General features: G+C 49.5%; 9 protein-coding genes across 9 annotated transcripts; 3 read left to right on the top strand and 6 right to left on the bottom strand.

Moving 5' to 3' along the window:
* Positions 1-58: 58 nt before the first annotated feature.
* On the bottom strand, positions 59-925 carry Bathy07g02540 (unknown protein; the record flags this gene model as incomplete). Its single annotated transcript, XM_007512037.1, has 1 exon — positions 59-925. One exon carries the CDS (start codon positions 923-925, stop codon positions 59-61), a length of 867 nt encoding a protein of 288 aa, XP_007512099.1.
* A 272-nt stretch (positions 926-1,197) lies between these two features.
* Bathy07g02530 (predicted protein) lies at positions 1,198-2,472 on the bottom strand (the record flags this gene model as incomplete). Its single annotated transcript, XM_007511854.1, has 1 exon — positions 1,198-2,472. One exon carries the CDS (start codon positions 2,470-2,472, stop codon positions 1,198-1,200), a length of 1,275 nt encoding a protein of 424 aa, XP_007511916.1.
* A 119-nt stretch (positions 2,473-2,591) lies between these two features.
* On the bottom strand, positions 2,592-5,903 carry Bathy07g02520 (GTP pyrophosphokinase; the record flags this gene model as incomplete). Its single annotated transcript, XM_007511879.1, has 1 exon — positions 2,592-5,903. One exon carries the CDS (start codon positions 5,901-5,903, stop codon positions 2,592-2,594), a length of 3,312 nt encoding a protein of 1,103 aa, XP_007511941.1.
* Positions 5,904-6,258: 355 nt separating this feature from the next.
* Positions 6,259-7,764, top strand: Bathy07g02510 (predicted protein; the record flags this gene model as incomplete). The annotated part of the gene is made up of 1 exon (XM_007512265.1): positions 6,259-7,764. The coding sequence occupies one exon, from the start codon at positions 6,259-6,261 to the stop codon at positions 7,762-7,764; it is 1,506 nt and encodes a 501-aa protein (XP_007512327.1).
* A 93-nt stretch (positions 7,765-7,857) lies between these two features.
* Positions 7,858-9,297, bottom strand: Bathy07g02500 (unnamed protein product; the record flags this gene model as incomplete). The annotated part of the gene is made up of 1 exon (XM_007511892.1): positions 7,858-9,297. One exon carries the CDS (start codon positions 9,295-9,297, stop codon positions 7,858-7,860), a length of 1,440 nt encoding a protein of 479 aa, XP_007511954.1.
* A 252-nt stretch (positions 9,298-9,549) lies between these two features.
* Positions 9,550-10,236, top strand: Bathy07g02490 (predicted protein; the record flags this gene model as incomplete). Its single annotated transcript, XM_007512001.1, has 1 exon — positions 9,550-10,236. One exon carries the CDS (start codon positions 9,550-9,552, stop codon positions 10,234-10,236), a length of 687 nt encoding a protein of 228 aa, XP_007512063.1.
* Positions 10,237-10,771: 535 nt separating this feature from the next.
* Positions 10,772-11,737, top strand: Bathy07g02480 (ribonuclease HII; the record flags this gene model as incomplete). The annotated part of the gene is made up of 1 exon (XM_007512023.1): positions 10,772-11,737. One exon carries the CDS (start codon positions 10,772-10,774, stop codon positions 11,735-11,737), a length of 966 nt encoding a protein of 321 aa, XP_007512085.1.
* A 130-nt stretch (positions 11,738-11,867) lies between these two features.
* Bathy07g02470 (unknown protein) lies at positions 11,868-12,296 on the bottom strand (the record flags this gene model as incomplete). Its single annotated transcript, XM_007511873.1, has 1 exon — positions 11,868-12,296. The coding sequence occupies one exon, from the start codon at positions 12,294-12,296 to the stop codon at positions 11,868-11,870; it is 429 nt and encodes a 142-aa protein (XP_007511935.1).
* Positions 12,297-12,439: 143 nt separating this feature from the next.
* On the bottom strand, positions 12,440-15,519 carry Bathy07g02460 (predicted protein; the record flags this gene model as incomplete). The annotated part of the gene is made up of 2 exons (XM_007511874.1): positions 12,440-15,117; positions 15,303-15,519. 2 exons carry the CDS (start codon positions 15,517-15,519, stop codon positions 12,440-12,442), a joined length of 2,895 nt encoding a protein of 964 aa, XP_007511936.1.
* Between the last annotated feature and the right edge of the window lie 493 nt (positions 15,520-16,012).

The raw sequence follows: 16,012 nt of genomic DNA, 5'->3' as shown, positions 1-16,012 counted from the left end.
TGTACTACGAAGCACACGGCGGCAGATTAATCAAAGGTTTAGGTAACATGTCATTTTCTTAAATCCATCGCCTTATTTTGTAATAGCAAATGGCGAGCAACTCTCTCACAAAATCAAACTGTCCAATCGCAAACTCTCTCGTTCGCTCTCTCCCATCCTTATGCCTCGAGTAACTCGATTCTTGCACTTGCTTCAACATTTTCACCTTTACTTTGCTCAATCTCCTCGTCTCGATGGCTTTTAGGAAGACGCGTTTCGATCGAAACTGATGAAAGTGACTCGTACTCACCGCGACAGAGTTCCATTCTCTCGTCACAATCGCATTCAAACTCAACTCTGCGTTTTCCTTCGTCGAGAAACTCTTCTCTTCCAACACCCACGTGAACTGATCCCCGTTTTTATCTTCACCGACGTAATACGCGTTCCCGTTTTCGTCTCTTTTCGCCTCGCTAAACCGTTCGCGTTCAATCGGACAGCGATACTCTTCCGCTTTCCTTCCACTCATTTTCGGCGCTCTTTCGACCGTTGCCAAAGCAAATTCAAACATCGCAGCCGCTTCACTCGGCCTTTTTCTACCATCCCCGACGACTTTCTTTCCAGAAGCGCCGCTAAATATCAAATGTTCCACTTCACCGTAGCAGAAACCATCAACCGCGTGTCTCACTCGTGACTGCAAGCGCAAAGAAGGCTGAAAATCCGTCTCGTTTAATCGCGCGCCTAAGACCACGCCAACGTCGAATCTGTTCTGATTTCCACCAAGTTTCCTACCGATGATAACTCCCTCGGGATCCGATAAGTATTGATGCGCTTTCGCTAACACGCGTTCGAGCGGTAAACTCTCTTGCGCGATTGGGGGATTTCGCGCGTAAAATCCAATCACCAAAGAGAGGAATAACACGCTCAATGTGAGCGACCAAAGCGGCATGAAGGCGTGCGGTTGAAACTCAGACGGGTCGAGTTTACCATCTTTGGTAAGTTTCGGTATGCGATTGAACTTATTCTTCGGTCTGTTTGGCATTGATTGTATTCTTGTTGTAAAACCGTCGTATTTCCCCTACGTAAGTTGTGAGGATATGAGCGCTAAGACTGTAAGACATATAGACAAATGAGAGATGACACGTATGAAACTTCAAGGCAATCTGTGTAAAACTAAACGCAAAATCATTTCTGCGACGAGCTACCGCTACTACTAATCTATTAGCGTTTCTTCTTCAAAGGAAACGCGTAAATCTCTTTCTTCGCGACGCGATATCGCGCGCAGACTCTGTGCTTCTCCTCTTCCTCCTCCGATTCGGCTATGCGTAAATCTTCCCTCACCGTCGTGCCAACGAATGGCCCGTTGGTTAATATTTCGTGGCATCGCTTTTGGATGACGATCGCTCGTTGCGATTGGTTCAACTCGCACGCGTCGAACGCTTTGGAGAGGTTCGATTCGATTTTCCCGTTGGCCGCGATGGAGAAGGATTGCGAAGAGGATGAGGAGGAGGTGGACGAGAGGATGCGAGCGGCTAAATTGTCGGTGGTTTCGTTTCGACACAGATCGCTTTGGATCTCTTCACCGGCGAGCTTTAAGAACTCGGATAAATCCTCCACGGATTCAAATAGCACCGCGGTGTCGTTATCGTTGTCGAAAGGAACAAAGCCGAAATACGAAAAGTAGATGTCGTTCGATTGATATCCGTACGAAATGGTAATCTCCTCTCCTTTCTCGATTGGTTTAAATCGATCTGGCGACACTTGCAATTTCATTTTCGTTTCCTTTTTTGCCAAGTCGTCGTTATCTTTAGGAACCTCCGAGACGAACCGGACGATACAGTTCGCTTTATCCCCCGCGTGGTTACACAAATCGATGCCGGGAGCAGTCACACGAACGCCGCCCTGTTTGAAACATCTCGATTCCATCAACCCAGCCGCCCAATCTAAATCTGCCTCATTACACCCTATGTTCGCTAATCGCTCGTTCAAGAGCCGCTTACTCTCTTCGTGTCGCTCTTTATCCTTCAAAGCGTTCATCACGCACGGAGGGTATCGAATCAGTCTCTGAATCTCCTCCTCTGTCATTGCAATCCCGGGTAGAAACGGTGCATCCACCGGTAAACTCTCGATCCATTTTTCATACCTCTCCGACTTTTCTCCTTTCGCTCTCTCCTCCAATAACTTCATCCCCATCCTCGCCGACCAACTTAAAGAGGACTCGTTCTCGTAATCGTCCTGGAAACAATACCGAAATGGAATCTCGAAGATAACTTCCCCGGGGGAGAGTTGTTTTTGCGAGACGAGACCTCTCACCCCAAACGCATTCGTTTCGATGTTAACTCTGCTCTCGCACGGGTCGGACGTGACCGAAGATATCCATTCGACTATGTTTTGGCTCGTGGAGGAGCAAACGCGCGAAGATGAAGACGAGAGTCTGCGTTGAATGATGTGCGCGTTTGGATTAGGTATTGGTGAGTTTTTCGCGTGTAAAAGCATGATGCGCTTCAAAGTGAAGAAAGGTCTGATTAAACTCACGATCTTACATGTGTGCAACAATGTTTGTTCTCTCTCTTTCTCTCTTTCTTTCTGATCTGATATACAATTTTCAGTATTTCCTAATACACGGCCAAATCGTCCAAGAAGACGCAATCGGCGTCTTGGAGTTGCGTGTCCGCGCTGACCATCACTGAATTCACGTTGACGTATTTGGAGTCGACGACGAGTCCTTTTTTCGCTTTCTTCTCATCGTCGCCGGAGGAGGAGGAGGATGAGGAGGAAGAGGAGGAGGAGGAGGCTTCCAAAGCCATTTGGTTACGAACTGTACCGGCTGTGGTACCGGGTTGGAACGCGCGAAGCGCTGGAGTGGAATCGTCCCACGTGACGACGAGCAAACCTTTGGAGGTTAAATCGACCGTGGCGGATTGGAGCGCTCCGCTTTTGCCGTTGCGTTTGGTGGAAAGCGCGAGTTCAGCTTCGAGTTTCGCGGCTTCCGCTCGCGTGAATTGCACTTCACTAGGAGAAGTAGGTTGTTGTGGATCAAAATAAGGTCCCGGAGCCGGCGGCTGCGACCTTGCGAGCGCTTGATTCCATCCTTGCGATCCGGATAAATAAGCTTCTTTGTCGATATCGGTGTTGCTCATTTTCTCATCAAACTCATCGCGTAAACCTTGGGACCGTATGATACCAAGAGGCTGATTTGTTTTCTGCCATTTCATAATTATGCGTTTCATACGATCGGGCGCCTGTTTCTGTTTCTTGACTATCTGTTTGTCTCGGCTCTCAATCTTTTTCTCTCCTTTTTCATCGTCCAGTTGAGCGAAAATGTCCAACAGTTCCATGGTAATCATTCCAGCCTTCCCGAGTTGATCTTGCTCGTGCCATCGACCGTCTTCGTATAAACAAAATTCAAGAATGTAGTATTCTTTTGTTTCTTGACGTGCACCTTTTAACTTCTTCTTATTCACTTCATTAAGTAAGTTTTCGTGCCCGTTCAACTCGAGCGCCCATTCGGACGCGTCTGGCGTATGAGCGCCCCGTCGAGACGAAGTCGGTTTCGCAACCGTGCACCGACCAGCCGATTCGACACCGACAACAACGCCGCCGCCGGCGCGACTGGTCGGTGAAATAAGTTGCACGACCTGCCCAAGTCGTGGCGTCGTATCTTTTTCTCCCTCGTTGCCCTCGTTCTTTTGACCTTTCTTTGATGATTTTTTTGAGGACTTATTCTCCGTTCTCGTTTTGTAAAGCCAGTGCGCGGCGACGCCCCACTCCGCGGCATCGTGCATACCTCGCGTCCGAATTTGAACCTCTAGCGGTTTTCCATCGTCGCCTAAAACTGCCGTGTGCAAACTTTTATACCCAGACTTTTTTGGCTTTGTGATGTAATCATCGTACTCACCATTGATGGGACGGTTAATCTTATGTACCGCGTTCAATAGTGCGTAGCACGCTTCAATTTCGCTCGGTAAACCAGAATCGAGTTTATCTTTATCGAAAAATTCCGATGCACTACCTTCACCGTCAGAAGTCATCGTTGACGCCGATACTGGATCGCCAATTATGATTCTCGTCGCGCGTCCGTCGTACACTTCGCTGAACGGAACGTTCTTTCTCTTCATCTTCTCGCTCGTCGAGAATAAACTCTTCAGTCGAGAAGACATTCGCACGTTCACGTTCAAAACGACGCCGTCCAGCCGCAACGCTTGAAACATCTTATTCTGCCATTGGGCGAGTGCTTCTAAGGATTTTTTCGTCGCTGGACGCATCGGCGACTCACGTAAAACCTTTTCGTCGATACGCATGGCTCCTCCGTCCCGCGTCGTCAACGCTTCAAACGGCTGCACGCACTGCAAACGCCTTCGTAAAGCTCTTTGCGTTTCGTTCAATCTCGTCCAAGAAGGGTCACGTTCGGTTTCGTCTAAAGCATCCATCATCACGTAATTATTTTTGTTTTGGTTCGTTTTGAATGCCAAAGCCTCCTTCTCCGCCTTTTCTTTCTCGTTTCTCTCTTCTTGTAACTCTGGAGCAATCGTGCCTCTAAAATTCTTCCCGCGAAACCGTCCCCGCTTCGATTCCTCTAACCAAAAGTCGTCTCTGCTTTGCACGATTTCCTCGAACCGTTCCGGTTCCAAAACTGCGAAACACATGTCCTCCAATTCAGATTTCACGGTCCAAATGCCCAATTTTTCAGCAAATGAACACCAAACGCGCAGAGTTTCATCCGCGACGGTCTCCGCCTTTCGCGGGTCCAAGGCGTACAACGTTCGCATGTTGTGCAATCTCTCTGCGATTTTAATCAAAAATACTCTCGGATCTTTCACGACGTCCAAGAGTAACTCTTCCAACTTTTCGTTATCGTCGATTTCTTCTTCCTCTTCTTCCTTCTGTGCTTCTATTTCTTCTTCCGATGATGATGTGGTGCTATTATTCGCGCTGCTACTCATCATGCTATTTTCTCTTCTTTTCCTCCGCTGTCGTCTTCGGACACCCGCCATCAATTTACCCATCCTCGCCGCTTGCAGAACGAGCTCAGCCGTCGCGTCTCCAAAATTTTCCTTCAGCTCATCTTTTATCCTATCGTTCGTTTCGCCTTTCAATAAATTGCTGCTCTTCGAGTTTGGATCGTCCAGGGTCGCCACTAACAGGCACGCGCTGATAGTTTCTCGCAATTTCTCTCGCGTTGTCGAGCCGAATTTGTTCTGATCTCTGGGTTCAGGTAACGCCGCAGCTAATATTCTCGCCGCTTCCACTAAATGCGTCACGTACGGTTCGCCCGTTTTCCGACTTTGCCCTTTGTGCTTCTCCTCGGCAAACTTGACCGCTTTCAAGACGACTTCGTCTTTGAATATGGGGAACAGCGTCACGTCCACGCCTTGGACGACGTGTCGTTCGCGTTTTCGTTTCGCAGATATCCTTCTGATATCGCTACTACTCTCGTCGTCGTCGTCGTACTCATCACCTCCTAAGAATAATACGTCTTCCTCTTCCTCTTCTTGATCTCCAAACACTGCCTTCTTCCCGAACGCTTCCCACAGCGCCCAAAAGCCCGAGAAAACGGACAACCCGAGCGCGAATCCAATCTCCGGTAAACTCTCGAAAGGAATTTCCGGCAACACTCCCCTTCCCTCGAAGATGCTATTCTCCTCGCTCGTGCCATCCGCTTTATCATTTTCTAAGATATTTTTCGGAAAATTAATCGACACCTCCCCTCGCTTCGTTTTGTTCTTCAAGCTTTCGCCTTTTACTTGGTGGTAGTTTTCGTTCCTGAACGAATTCACGTACGCGCTGTCCGGGAAGTCAAAGTCGATGTTCGGTATCATCGCGTTTGTTTTTGAAATCGTTCTCCTCCTCCTCTGCGCACTCTCTCTCCTTCTTTCGACGAGACCAACGCGAGAAGACCACGCGCAGCAGGGCGAGGAGGCACTCATGCTCTTGCACAACGAGAGAGAAGAAACCGAAACGCCAACAAAGCGAATATAATTCTAATTCGGAGACGATCTCTCTCTTTCTCTCTCTCTCTCTCTCTCTCTCGCCTCTGTTTTCGCGCTCGAGAAAAACCGTCGTCCTTTCGTGAGAACAGCGTTTTAGAAAGCGGCGTAATAAGAGTGAAACACACACACACGCGCGCTCAAGAAAGAGAGAAGAATGAGGAGAAAAATTGAACGAGAAACGAAGAGACACATAAGTTTAGGGTTTAAGAGTTCGTTAAAAACCTTCACGAGAGATGCGCGAGAAGAGGAACTTTGAGCGGCAAACCCTTGAGTACTAGTGCACGAGTTTAAGATGACGACCGATTCAAATTGGCGAGCGAAGTTTTCCAACTTTGTCCGAAACGATGTACCTGAGTCTTCTTCCTCGTACGAGCGTTCCGCAAACGCGCTTTCGAGATTGATTTCCAATCCACACACCTTCGGCGTCCACTGGAACGACATACAAAACAACCCGGAAAAGTTTTTCCTCGCGCACGAACTTCTCGCAAAGAGATCTCCAGAGCTCGGCCCCGGGTTTTGGATACGGTTTACCGTGCACTTCAACTTATTCGCCGGAACGGTGGTCGCGTTAGGGTCGAAAGAGCATTTCGAAACGCTGGAGGAAGCGAGCAAAAGAGGAGAGATTGGGTGTTTCGCCTTGACGGAGAAATACGCCGGGGTGAACTCAGGTTTAGTGGTGGAAACGACCGCGGAATACGACGAGAAAACGCGCGAGTTTGTTTTCCAGACGAGTTCAGACGGGGCGAAGAAGAACTGGATATCGCAAGGGTTAGTCGCGGATTGGGCCGTTATCGTCGCTCGGTTGAATATGTACGGGAAAGATATGGGACCGCACGCGTTTTTGTGCAGAGTGAGAGAGGAAGGGACGAAGGAAGTGAAGCGTGGGATTGTTTTCGGGGATATGGGGCGAAAGACGATTGGGAACGATTTAGATAACGCGTGGATACAATTCGATGGGTTTCGGTGTGGAAGAGGGTGTTTGTTGAACCGGTACGCGGACGTGCGAGAGAGCGACGGCGCGTACGCGAGAAAAGGAGGAGACGTGAATCAAATGAGCGCGATCGGGCAGCGTTTGTTTACCGGAAGAATTGCTGTAGCGAAAGCGGCGTTGACGTTTTGCGAGGAAGTGTTTAAACATACGAAAAAATATTCGGACGCGAAATTATGCGCCATGCGAGGGTCGAATAAGACGTTGTCGCATGTGCCGCAGTTGAAAGCGTTGTACGAGGAATCCGAAAAGAGATTGAAAGATGTTGATAGGTTCGTAACGTTTTGTAAGAAGCGTCTGTCGCGGGTTTTGAAGGTTCGCGAAACGCCATCGGTTGAGTTGCAAACGGCCATCGCGGTCTGTAAAATTCGCGCGGTTGAAACCGCCATCGAGTTGACGTTTCGATTGAAGCAAGAGGTTGGATCGTACGCGTTGATGGACGAGGCGAGTTTTAAGAACAGCGACTTTTTGCAGTGTTGCAAATTTGCCGAAGGCGATTCGAGGATTCTATCGCAAAAGTTAGCCCGGGACGCGTTTTCGGGCTTTTTGAAACAAAACTCGGCTCGGTCGATTCGCGAGGCGTCTATTTGCGAAAGCATTCGGAGACAGATCCAAAAGTATAAAGAGGATCGGGACGGGAAGTATAACAAAATCGATGCGTGGGACAGCTGTTGGGAAGACGTGTATGCGTTAGCGGATGCAATTTGCGATCGCGTGATGCGAGAAAATGATTTCGAAGGAGACGACAATGGAAAGGACGAAAGTAGTAACTTTACGAAGAGCACTCCGTCGCTCGTCTCTCGATTGTGATGCGTATGTTGTTTTAGGTACGAGTATACTACTTGTTTTAAAAATGTATATGCGATGCCGCGCCTTGTACTATTCAAAACGTGTAATAAATTTCTAATATCGTCTGCTATGCTTCCTATTTTCCCTATCTCTCGAGCGACTTCGATCCCGTCGTTTATGGTGATCTTTCTCCTTTCTTCGTTCTTTGCGATCTCGCGACCGACTCCGGGATCTATCTCTTTTTTTCTTTTCTTTCCGTCGTCGTCTCTCGCGATCGTCGTCCTCGTCGTCGTCTCTACCGCGACGATTATGATGGTCGACGTGGTCGTACGACTTTCTATTAGTATTATTATTGTTATTGTTGGGATGATGATGAGTTTGATATTGATAGCCTCTACCGCTCCCGCCGCCTTTCACCTCCAACGTCTTGTTGTTCGATTTCCAATCCGAACTTCCTCCGCCTCTCTTCGCGTTCGCCGCGTTCGCCATGTCGTCCTCCGTCCCTCCTTTCTTCCCAAACTTTCTAAAATTCTTCCACAAACCGTGCATGCTTTGACTAAAATCCACGTGTATTCGTCTATCGTCGATTAACGCGTTGTCCATCTTGAAATACGCCGCCTCGCACATCTCCTTCGTTTCGAAATTGATAAACGCGTAACACAGGGAGTCCCCAGTTCGTCGATCTCTGATCACGTCGCAACTCGTCACCTTTCCGAACCGACTAAAAATAATCTCCAAATCCTCGTCCGTGGTCACTGGATTCAGTTTACAGACGAACAAACTCTCATCCGGCGGCTTCGCGTCCACGTCCGGCAAATCCCCAATCATCTCCAAAACCACCGCCCTGGATCTCGCCTCTTGCTCTCTCGACTTCTTCTCCAGCTCGATCTCGTCCATCTCTTGCGCAGCCTCTGCGTCGAAATCATCCTCCAACCGATCGTCCGGTACCGACCTGTCCACCAATGGACTTTCATCCGGCGCTTTCGGCATGCCTTCGGGATCCTCGAACGGATCGTCCAAAACCGTCGTGCGTTTAATCCGAATATTTTGCCACGGTCTCCCATTCTCGTCGCAATACGCCTCGTTTATTCGTTGTAAAACGTCTAATCCTTCCATCACTCTGCCGAAAATCGTGTGTTTCCCGTCTAAATCCGGAACACAATCCCGAGTGGTGATTAAAAACTGCGATTGGTTGGTATCTTCTCTCCCGAAATTCGCACAGGAAACCGTCCCGATGTGGTCGTGTTTTAATCGAACGTTTTGTTCCTTATCCACGTGAATCTCGTCCTTAAAAAACCGTCCGAAATGCTCGCTCTCCTCCTTCCCGTCCGTTTCATCTCTCGACAAAAAAGAATAGATCGATTTCCCGCCTTCCCCGGTATTCGACGGATCCCCGGTTTGCACCGCGAAATCTTTCTGCACGGAGAAGAATTTGCAGTCGTTGTACTGCTTCAACTTGCACAGTTTGAGAAAGTTCATCGAAGCGATCGGGGATTCCGTCGCGAACAGGTCGATCACGAGCTCGCCTTTGGACGTTTCCACGAGCACCGACATCGCGGCTTTCTTCTCGTTTCAAAGTGCCTCTTTCGTCCCAGTAGTGTTGTTGTGGGGGATTGGATTTCTTTCCGTCTCGCGTCACTTTTCCAATTCATTCATCATTCTCTTACGCAACTTAACATCAATCGCTGCTGCTCCTGCTGCTTCTGTACCTGCGACAGAGAGAGAGATATATATATTTGCCCGAACGCGCACAACAGACCGCTCAACAGAGACGAAAGCATCGTCATCGCATAAGTAAGAAGTAAAATGTCTGAACTGGAACAGCAGCAGCACCAGCAGTCGCAACTGCACCGAGAAGAACTCGAGCGCATGCTCTTCTTCGAAGAAGCGCGCCAACGCGCCGAAGCCGACCACGCGATAAACCCAGAAGACGCGCACGTGTTAACCCGATGGGGCGGGGCGTTGTTAGAGCTCGCGCACTTCCGCCAGGGCGTGGAAGCGGTGGAGATGATCGAACTCGCGGTGACGAAATTTAACAGCGCGTTGAAGATCGACGCGAGGAAACACGACGCGCTTTGGTGCTTAGGGAACGCGCTGACGAGCCAAGGGTTTTTGTTCGCGGAGGCGGAGAAAGCTGGGGAGTATTTCGACGAGGCGAAGAGGTGCTTTGAACGCGCGGTGGCGGAAGAGCCGGAGAATGAGATTTATAAGAAAGCGTTGGAGATGACGGAGAAAGCGCCGAGTTTACACGCGGAGTTGCAGAATCAGCTGGCGGCGCAGCAAAGAGCGCAAGAGGCGGCGCAACAGTACGAGAGAGCGCATTCAGGTGGTGGTAATGGTGGTAACGGTGGGGGTGGTGGGAGTAGAGAAGGCGGGGAACAGGAGGATCCGGACGCGTTTTACTATTCGATGCTTGGGTGGAGTACGTTTGCCGTCGTCGCGACGAGCTGGTTGGTGATGATGAACGTCCAAGCGGCCAGGGCGCAGACGTAACAAGAGAGTCGGCGCCATCCTACGGCACCCCACAACCTCAGAGAAAGAGAGAATGAGCGAGAAAGCGCATAAAAGTGCGCATAAAAACAGTCATAGGAGAGGAAAGTTGTCGTGTTGTTAAAATACGCACATCGCGTTACTCTGTTATATATAACACACCATTTTTAAAAGCACCTCGCCGAAAAAGCCACGATGCGAATCGTCCAAATGTAACACACGACGCACAGAGGCTCTTCGCTCGAAGCTTTTCTCTTCTTCTTCGCGAAGAGAGCCAGCCGCCGTACTACTGAGCATGTTTCGCTCGCGCGTTTAAAACAAGCTGCCCTTTGGGAAAAATTCAAAATTCGTCAGACCACATATGCGCTTAGGAAGACTCTCTTCCGTGATACTACTACGCCATACTACGCATAACACGTTTACTTCTTCGAAAAGAGTTCCATTTGCTCCTTTATCTGGTTTTCATCGTCGTCATCATCAGAATACTCGCGCATTTCTTGGACTGCGCGTCAAAAATAGTTGTTTTAGCACCAGCGCGATGAATAAGAAACCAATCAAACCGGATCCGAAACAGAGAGGCATGGGGATGTTTTTGCAGCGAGGGGTGAACATCGCGACGCAAGCGAAAGGGGAAGGGACGACGACGCCGCCGAAGAAGACGATTTCGGCGGAAACGACGACTTTGAAAGGAAGTTCCCTCCCCAGGATTGAGGGTGAAGACAAAGAAGACCAAGAAGGTGCGCAGAAACGGACTAAGAATAAGACTTCAAAGAAAGAGACGACGAAGACGACGCCGTCAAGACAGTCGGCTCGGAAACGGGAGAAGCCGGAGAAATTGGACGTTTCTTCTCCGAAGAAGAAACCGAAAGCGGCGGGACCGACCAAGTATCACGAAAACAGCCGACGCGAGAAAGGATATAAACGCGTGTGCGGCGTGGACGAAGCCGGACGAGGGCCGTTGGCTGGGCCAGTTATTGCCGCGGCGTGTATTTTACCTGAAGGCGTGCAAATAGAAGGGGTGGATGATTCCAAGAAGATCAACTCGGAGGAAGAGCGAGAGCTTTTATACGAAGCGATTATGGAGGATAAACGGATCGAGACGGCGTATTGGATCTGCGACGAGAAGAGGATAGACCAGATTAACATTTTGGAAGCGACGATGGAGTGCATGAGGAAAAGTACGGAAATGTTACCGGGTGGTCCAGTCGATTGGGCGTTGATTGATGGGAATAAAATACCGAAAGGGTTAGAGGATAAAGCGGAAGCAATCGTAAAAGGGGACGCGAAATCGCAGTGCATCGCCACGGCTTCGATCGTCGCGAAAGTCACGAGAGATAGGATGATGCGCGAAATCGATACGAAATATCCGCAGTACGGGTTCAAAGACCACAAAGGGTACGGTACGAAAGCGCACTGCCAAGCGATCGAAAAATACGGGCCGTGCGAGTACCACCGCATGACATTTGCGCCGATTAAATATATGGATTTATCAAAGTACGAGTAAAAACGTAACACACCCGGGCGTCTTCGCAATCGACGACGACGAGAGATCTTTTACTACTTTTAATTTAAATTACACTACTCGCGTTGCAATCTATCTGTCCTCTCTAAATGGCGCGCGCGCTACGCGTGGACTAAAAAAGCTTCCGCCACATTTCCTCGGCGTCCTCGAACGTCAAATCGTTCCAACGCAACACACCTAATCCGGCAAATCCAAGGCCAAACGCGCCGTACAAAAGAGAATGCGCGAGAGGCCGTTTCGTCGTTCCTAAAATTCGATCGTACGCCACGACACTCGCGGCTACGGCGCACGCGCTCGTGCCAACTAGTCTGCACTGGTAGCAGTTCTCTTGCGTTTGTTGTTGCTGCTGTCGTTGTTGTTGTTGATTCTTCTTTTCCCCGCCGTCGTTGTCGTTTCCAATTTGTGTCGCGTTGGTGTTCTTCGAAAGAGATTTGAAGAAGGATAAGTGAGCGAACGGGATAGAGGAGGAGGAGGAGGTGGTGGTGGTGGAGGTGGAAGAAGACTGCCTGCGCGCATCATCGTCTGTGTCTTCGTGTTTCATCCTCGCGTGTAAAAATTTTGGTGGGTAAAACCGTTTTCAAAATTTCTCTTCAGCGTGTTCGTTTATAGTATGCGTTGGTTGTTATTAAAATGTACTCTCGTATCGTATATCGTCGTCGTCCTCTCGGATCTTTCTCTCTCATCTCAATTGGCGCCGCTATTCCCGATCAACCGTTGAATTTGCTGCGCCTTCTCGTGCTCCTCTTTCAATTTTTCTTCCAATCCTTTGGCGCGTTGTCTTTCCAACTGTAGCAAAGTGTATTGCTTTTCCAACTTGTCCGTGGCGGCGTGCAACGCTTGGAGGAGCTCTTTTTGCTCGACGCCGATGTTGGCGTCGTCCATGCGAATGATCTGGTTTTGTTCGCCTTGCTTGGCGAGATTTTCGAGACCAGCTGGGACCGGTTGAATGGCTTGGTTTAACGTGTTGCCGTTTCTGACTTGCGCCGCTTTTTGGAGTTTTTGGATGCGCAGGCGTTGGTCGATGATTTGTTGTCGCGCTTCTGCCAACTGGTTCACGATGTGACTGTTTGCAGCATCGACTTGCTTTTTGGAGCCTTTGGAGCCTCGTTTGAGTGAGGCGACGTCAAGGTCTTGTATCGCGTTTTTCAAGTTTTGCTCGAGGTTAGCGATTTTTGTTTGTTGCTCGATGACGATAGTGGATTGGTTGCGCATTTTTTGCTTCATTTCAAGCACTTCTTCGACTTGCGCTTCCATCCATTTCTTTTTGGCGGCGTCGTCGTAGGTGTCGAGAACGATTTGGACGTTTAACTCGTCGTCCGGATTTGCCGGGCCCTCGTCGTCGTCGTCGTCATCGTCGTCGCCATCTTCGAGATCTTCTCCTTCTACTTCCATTGGCGTCGCTTTGGCTGCTTCTCCGTTGGCGTCCGCTGTTGCAGGGCCGTTCTCCGTCTTGAGGACGTCCCCAGTCGGTTGTTCCTTCTTTACCTCCGCCGCCGCCGCCGCCGCCGCCGCCGCCATTTTCTTTCTTTTCTTGTTCGCGTTCTTCTTGAGCATCTTCTCCGTCTCCAACAAATTTTTGATCTTATTCTTTAACATTTCCGGTTGGAGGCTCCCTCCGGCGCCGTACGCCGACGAAGGAAACTTGTACACCCACTCGCGTTCGAAGAGTTGCGCCAGTTTTTCCGCTTGAACGTACACGAGCTCGGACGGTTTGTTGTACGTGAATGCGTTGGCAAAGACTAAGCGCACGTCGTTGGCGAACTTTGACGGATCGCTGTCGGTATAATACGTCGTTTCGAGCGGAACGCCATGTTCATCCTCCGGTTCTAAGCGTTTAAAAATCGTCCCGAAATCCATCGGGTGCGAGATGATGTCTAAATAATCAGGAATGTCCAACGCGATTGGATCGACTTTTTCTAAGAATGGAAACGCGTTCCTGTCGGACATCAGTCTTTGCAAGATGGCTTTGTACCGGTTGATTGGTCTGTTCGCTTTCGCCGCGTTCATCAACTTCGAGTCTTCGGTATCGGCGCCGGCGCCGGGGGCGTCTTCGATGATATCCGTCGCGGCTTGCTTGCGTTTTTTACCCAACGACAATTTTCCTTTCGGTCGCGTCACCGCTTTTCCGACGACGCGCTCGCGTCCATTCTTACCCGCCGAGCGTAAATTCTGCACGCCAAAGTAATAATCGTTCATACACTGCGTGACGTGTTTTTTCATGCGATGATACGCCATGTCGGATTCCTTGAACGCTTGCTTATTGTGCGTCGGCTCCAAACAATCCGCCTCGATGACGCCAAGCATGTCCTTCATCATGCAATTCGCTTGCAACTGACTCGCAAAGCGTTGGTACAATCGAATCAAACGATTTTTGTTATAAATGTGGAAGCCGCACAATTTCGAGTTTTCCTCGATGTACCCGCAATGGACGGTTATACCGTACGCTAAACCTTTCGGTTTGTATTCCGGAAAGACGTAATACTCCTTCGTCAATCGAGAGATGGGACATCGAGGTTGAATCTTCTCTCCGCGCAAATAAAACGCACACCTCGGTCGTAAATACAATACTTCCATGTAGGCTCTCAGCGAATAATCTTCTGGCACGTCCAGCGTGGCTTGCTGTCCGTCTCGGTGTTGTTGAAACACAGGGCGTCGACTCGTGTTTTTACTCGACAAGCCTCGGTTGTTTTTGTCCTCCGTATCGCCTAACATGCGAATATCGTTCCCAACGGAGAAGTCAAATTCGTGCTCTCTCTCACCCTCGCCGTTGCTTTCGCCTTCGCGTTTTCGTAAGTTGAACAAAACCACTCTCGTCCCGTGCGACCCTTGAATCTTGTCCATTTCCGTCAACAATTCCTTCTCCGATTTCGTGAAGCAATAGTTTTCAATAATCGCCATGTTCGAGGACCACTCCGTCGCGTCCGTCGGCTCCGATGCCAGGTACCTGCCCCCATCCTCCATCTTCCACGAAAACATCGGGATCAAAATGTCGTCCGCTCCTATCGCGTCTAAAAACGACTGCGAAAGCAACGCGCAGTGCGCCATTCCGTCTCTCTTTGTTAAAATCAAAGCGTCGTCTGCCAAACGCATCGATCCAGATTTGAAACCGATACCAAACCTCCCGACGTTGCCAGAAAGATGCTCTTTATCGGAGAAACCAAACGATAACATGTTATTCAATCTGGCTCGATCCATTCCAACGCCGTCGTCTTGGACCGTGATGCAATACCCGCCTTTATCTCTCGATGGGTTCAAAACGTACGCGTCAACTTCGACTCTCGTCGACCCACACTCGCGATCTTGAGAGTTGTCTAAAAGTTCCGCCAACGCGCCCAGAGGCCACACGTGCGACGTGGCGTTACCTGTTTTATTACGCGCGGCGCGAGATAAAAAAGAGAGACGAAAGAAAAGAAGAACACATTGAAAACTCGTCAGTCAGCACGGATATGTACTTTATGCGTTCGTTCTTCTCGGTTTAATAAAGATGTTGCGTTACCGCGCGCGCGCGACGGGTGAAAATTTTCAAAACTGAGAAGTAAAAACGCACTCTTCAACATCCTCGGGTGACTTTTGCTGTGTTCCATCATCCTCCGGTTTTTCTCGGTGGTCGTTTCGAACGACCCCCCCACGCTGTTGTTGTTATTCATAGTGTCATCGTTATTATTATTCTCGTTGTTATTGTTCTCATTTTCTACGTCTTCGTCGTCGAGTTCTTCTTCTCGGTGCGAGAGTTCGACGAATCGTTCCATGTCTTGCGTCGGCATCGAGGTGTTTTTAAGCCTCTAAAAACGAGAGAAGATGAAAAGACGTGTTAGCGTTACGGTGTAGTGCGCGCAAGCCTCGCGCGACTGTGCACACAAATCGCGCTCGAAAACCTCGCGAGTACGTCGAAACGCATTTTCTCCGTAGAATGCGAAAGGAAAACTGGGAGATGCGACTTCGCGCGTGTGCGAGAAAACGATCTCTCTCTCGCGCGCAAACAACACCAACGCACCATTGTTAAAATATACGAATTCGAACGGTCGCCCCCTTAAAAAATGAATCAATCGGATGAATGGTATATGAGAGGTGTGTGTTCTCTCTCTCTCTCTCTCTCTGTTTTTTTTAAACCGAGAGCGCTTCTTCGCGTAAACGCGCGAAAGGCTTCTTCTTCGTCTCGGATTCGGTTTCGGGTCGCGTTCGTGGTCCGAGCGCGTTTACGTGTGCGCGCGCGTGTACGTTTTATAGCGTTTTCATCGGGGATTTAGACGATGATGA

This window comes from Bathycoccus prasinos (assembly GCF_002220235.1).
Source record: "Bathycoccus prasinos genomic : Chromosome_7".
NCBI classification, from domain to species: domain Eukaryota; kingdom Viridiplantae; phylum Chlorophyta; class Mamiellophyceae; order Mamiellales; family Bathycoccaceae; genus Bathycoccus; species Bathycoccus prasinos.
Note: the sequence above shows the minus strand (reverse complement) of the source record. Positions and strands in the feature narration are given on the sequence as shown.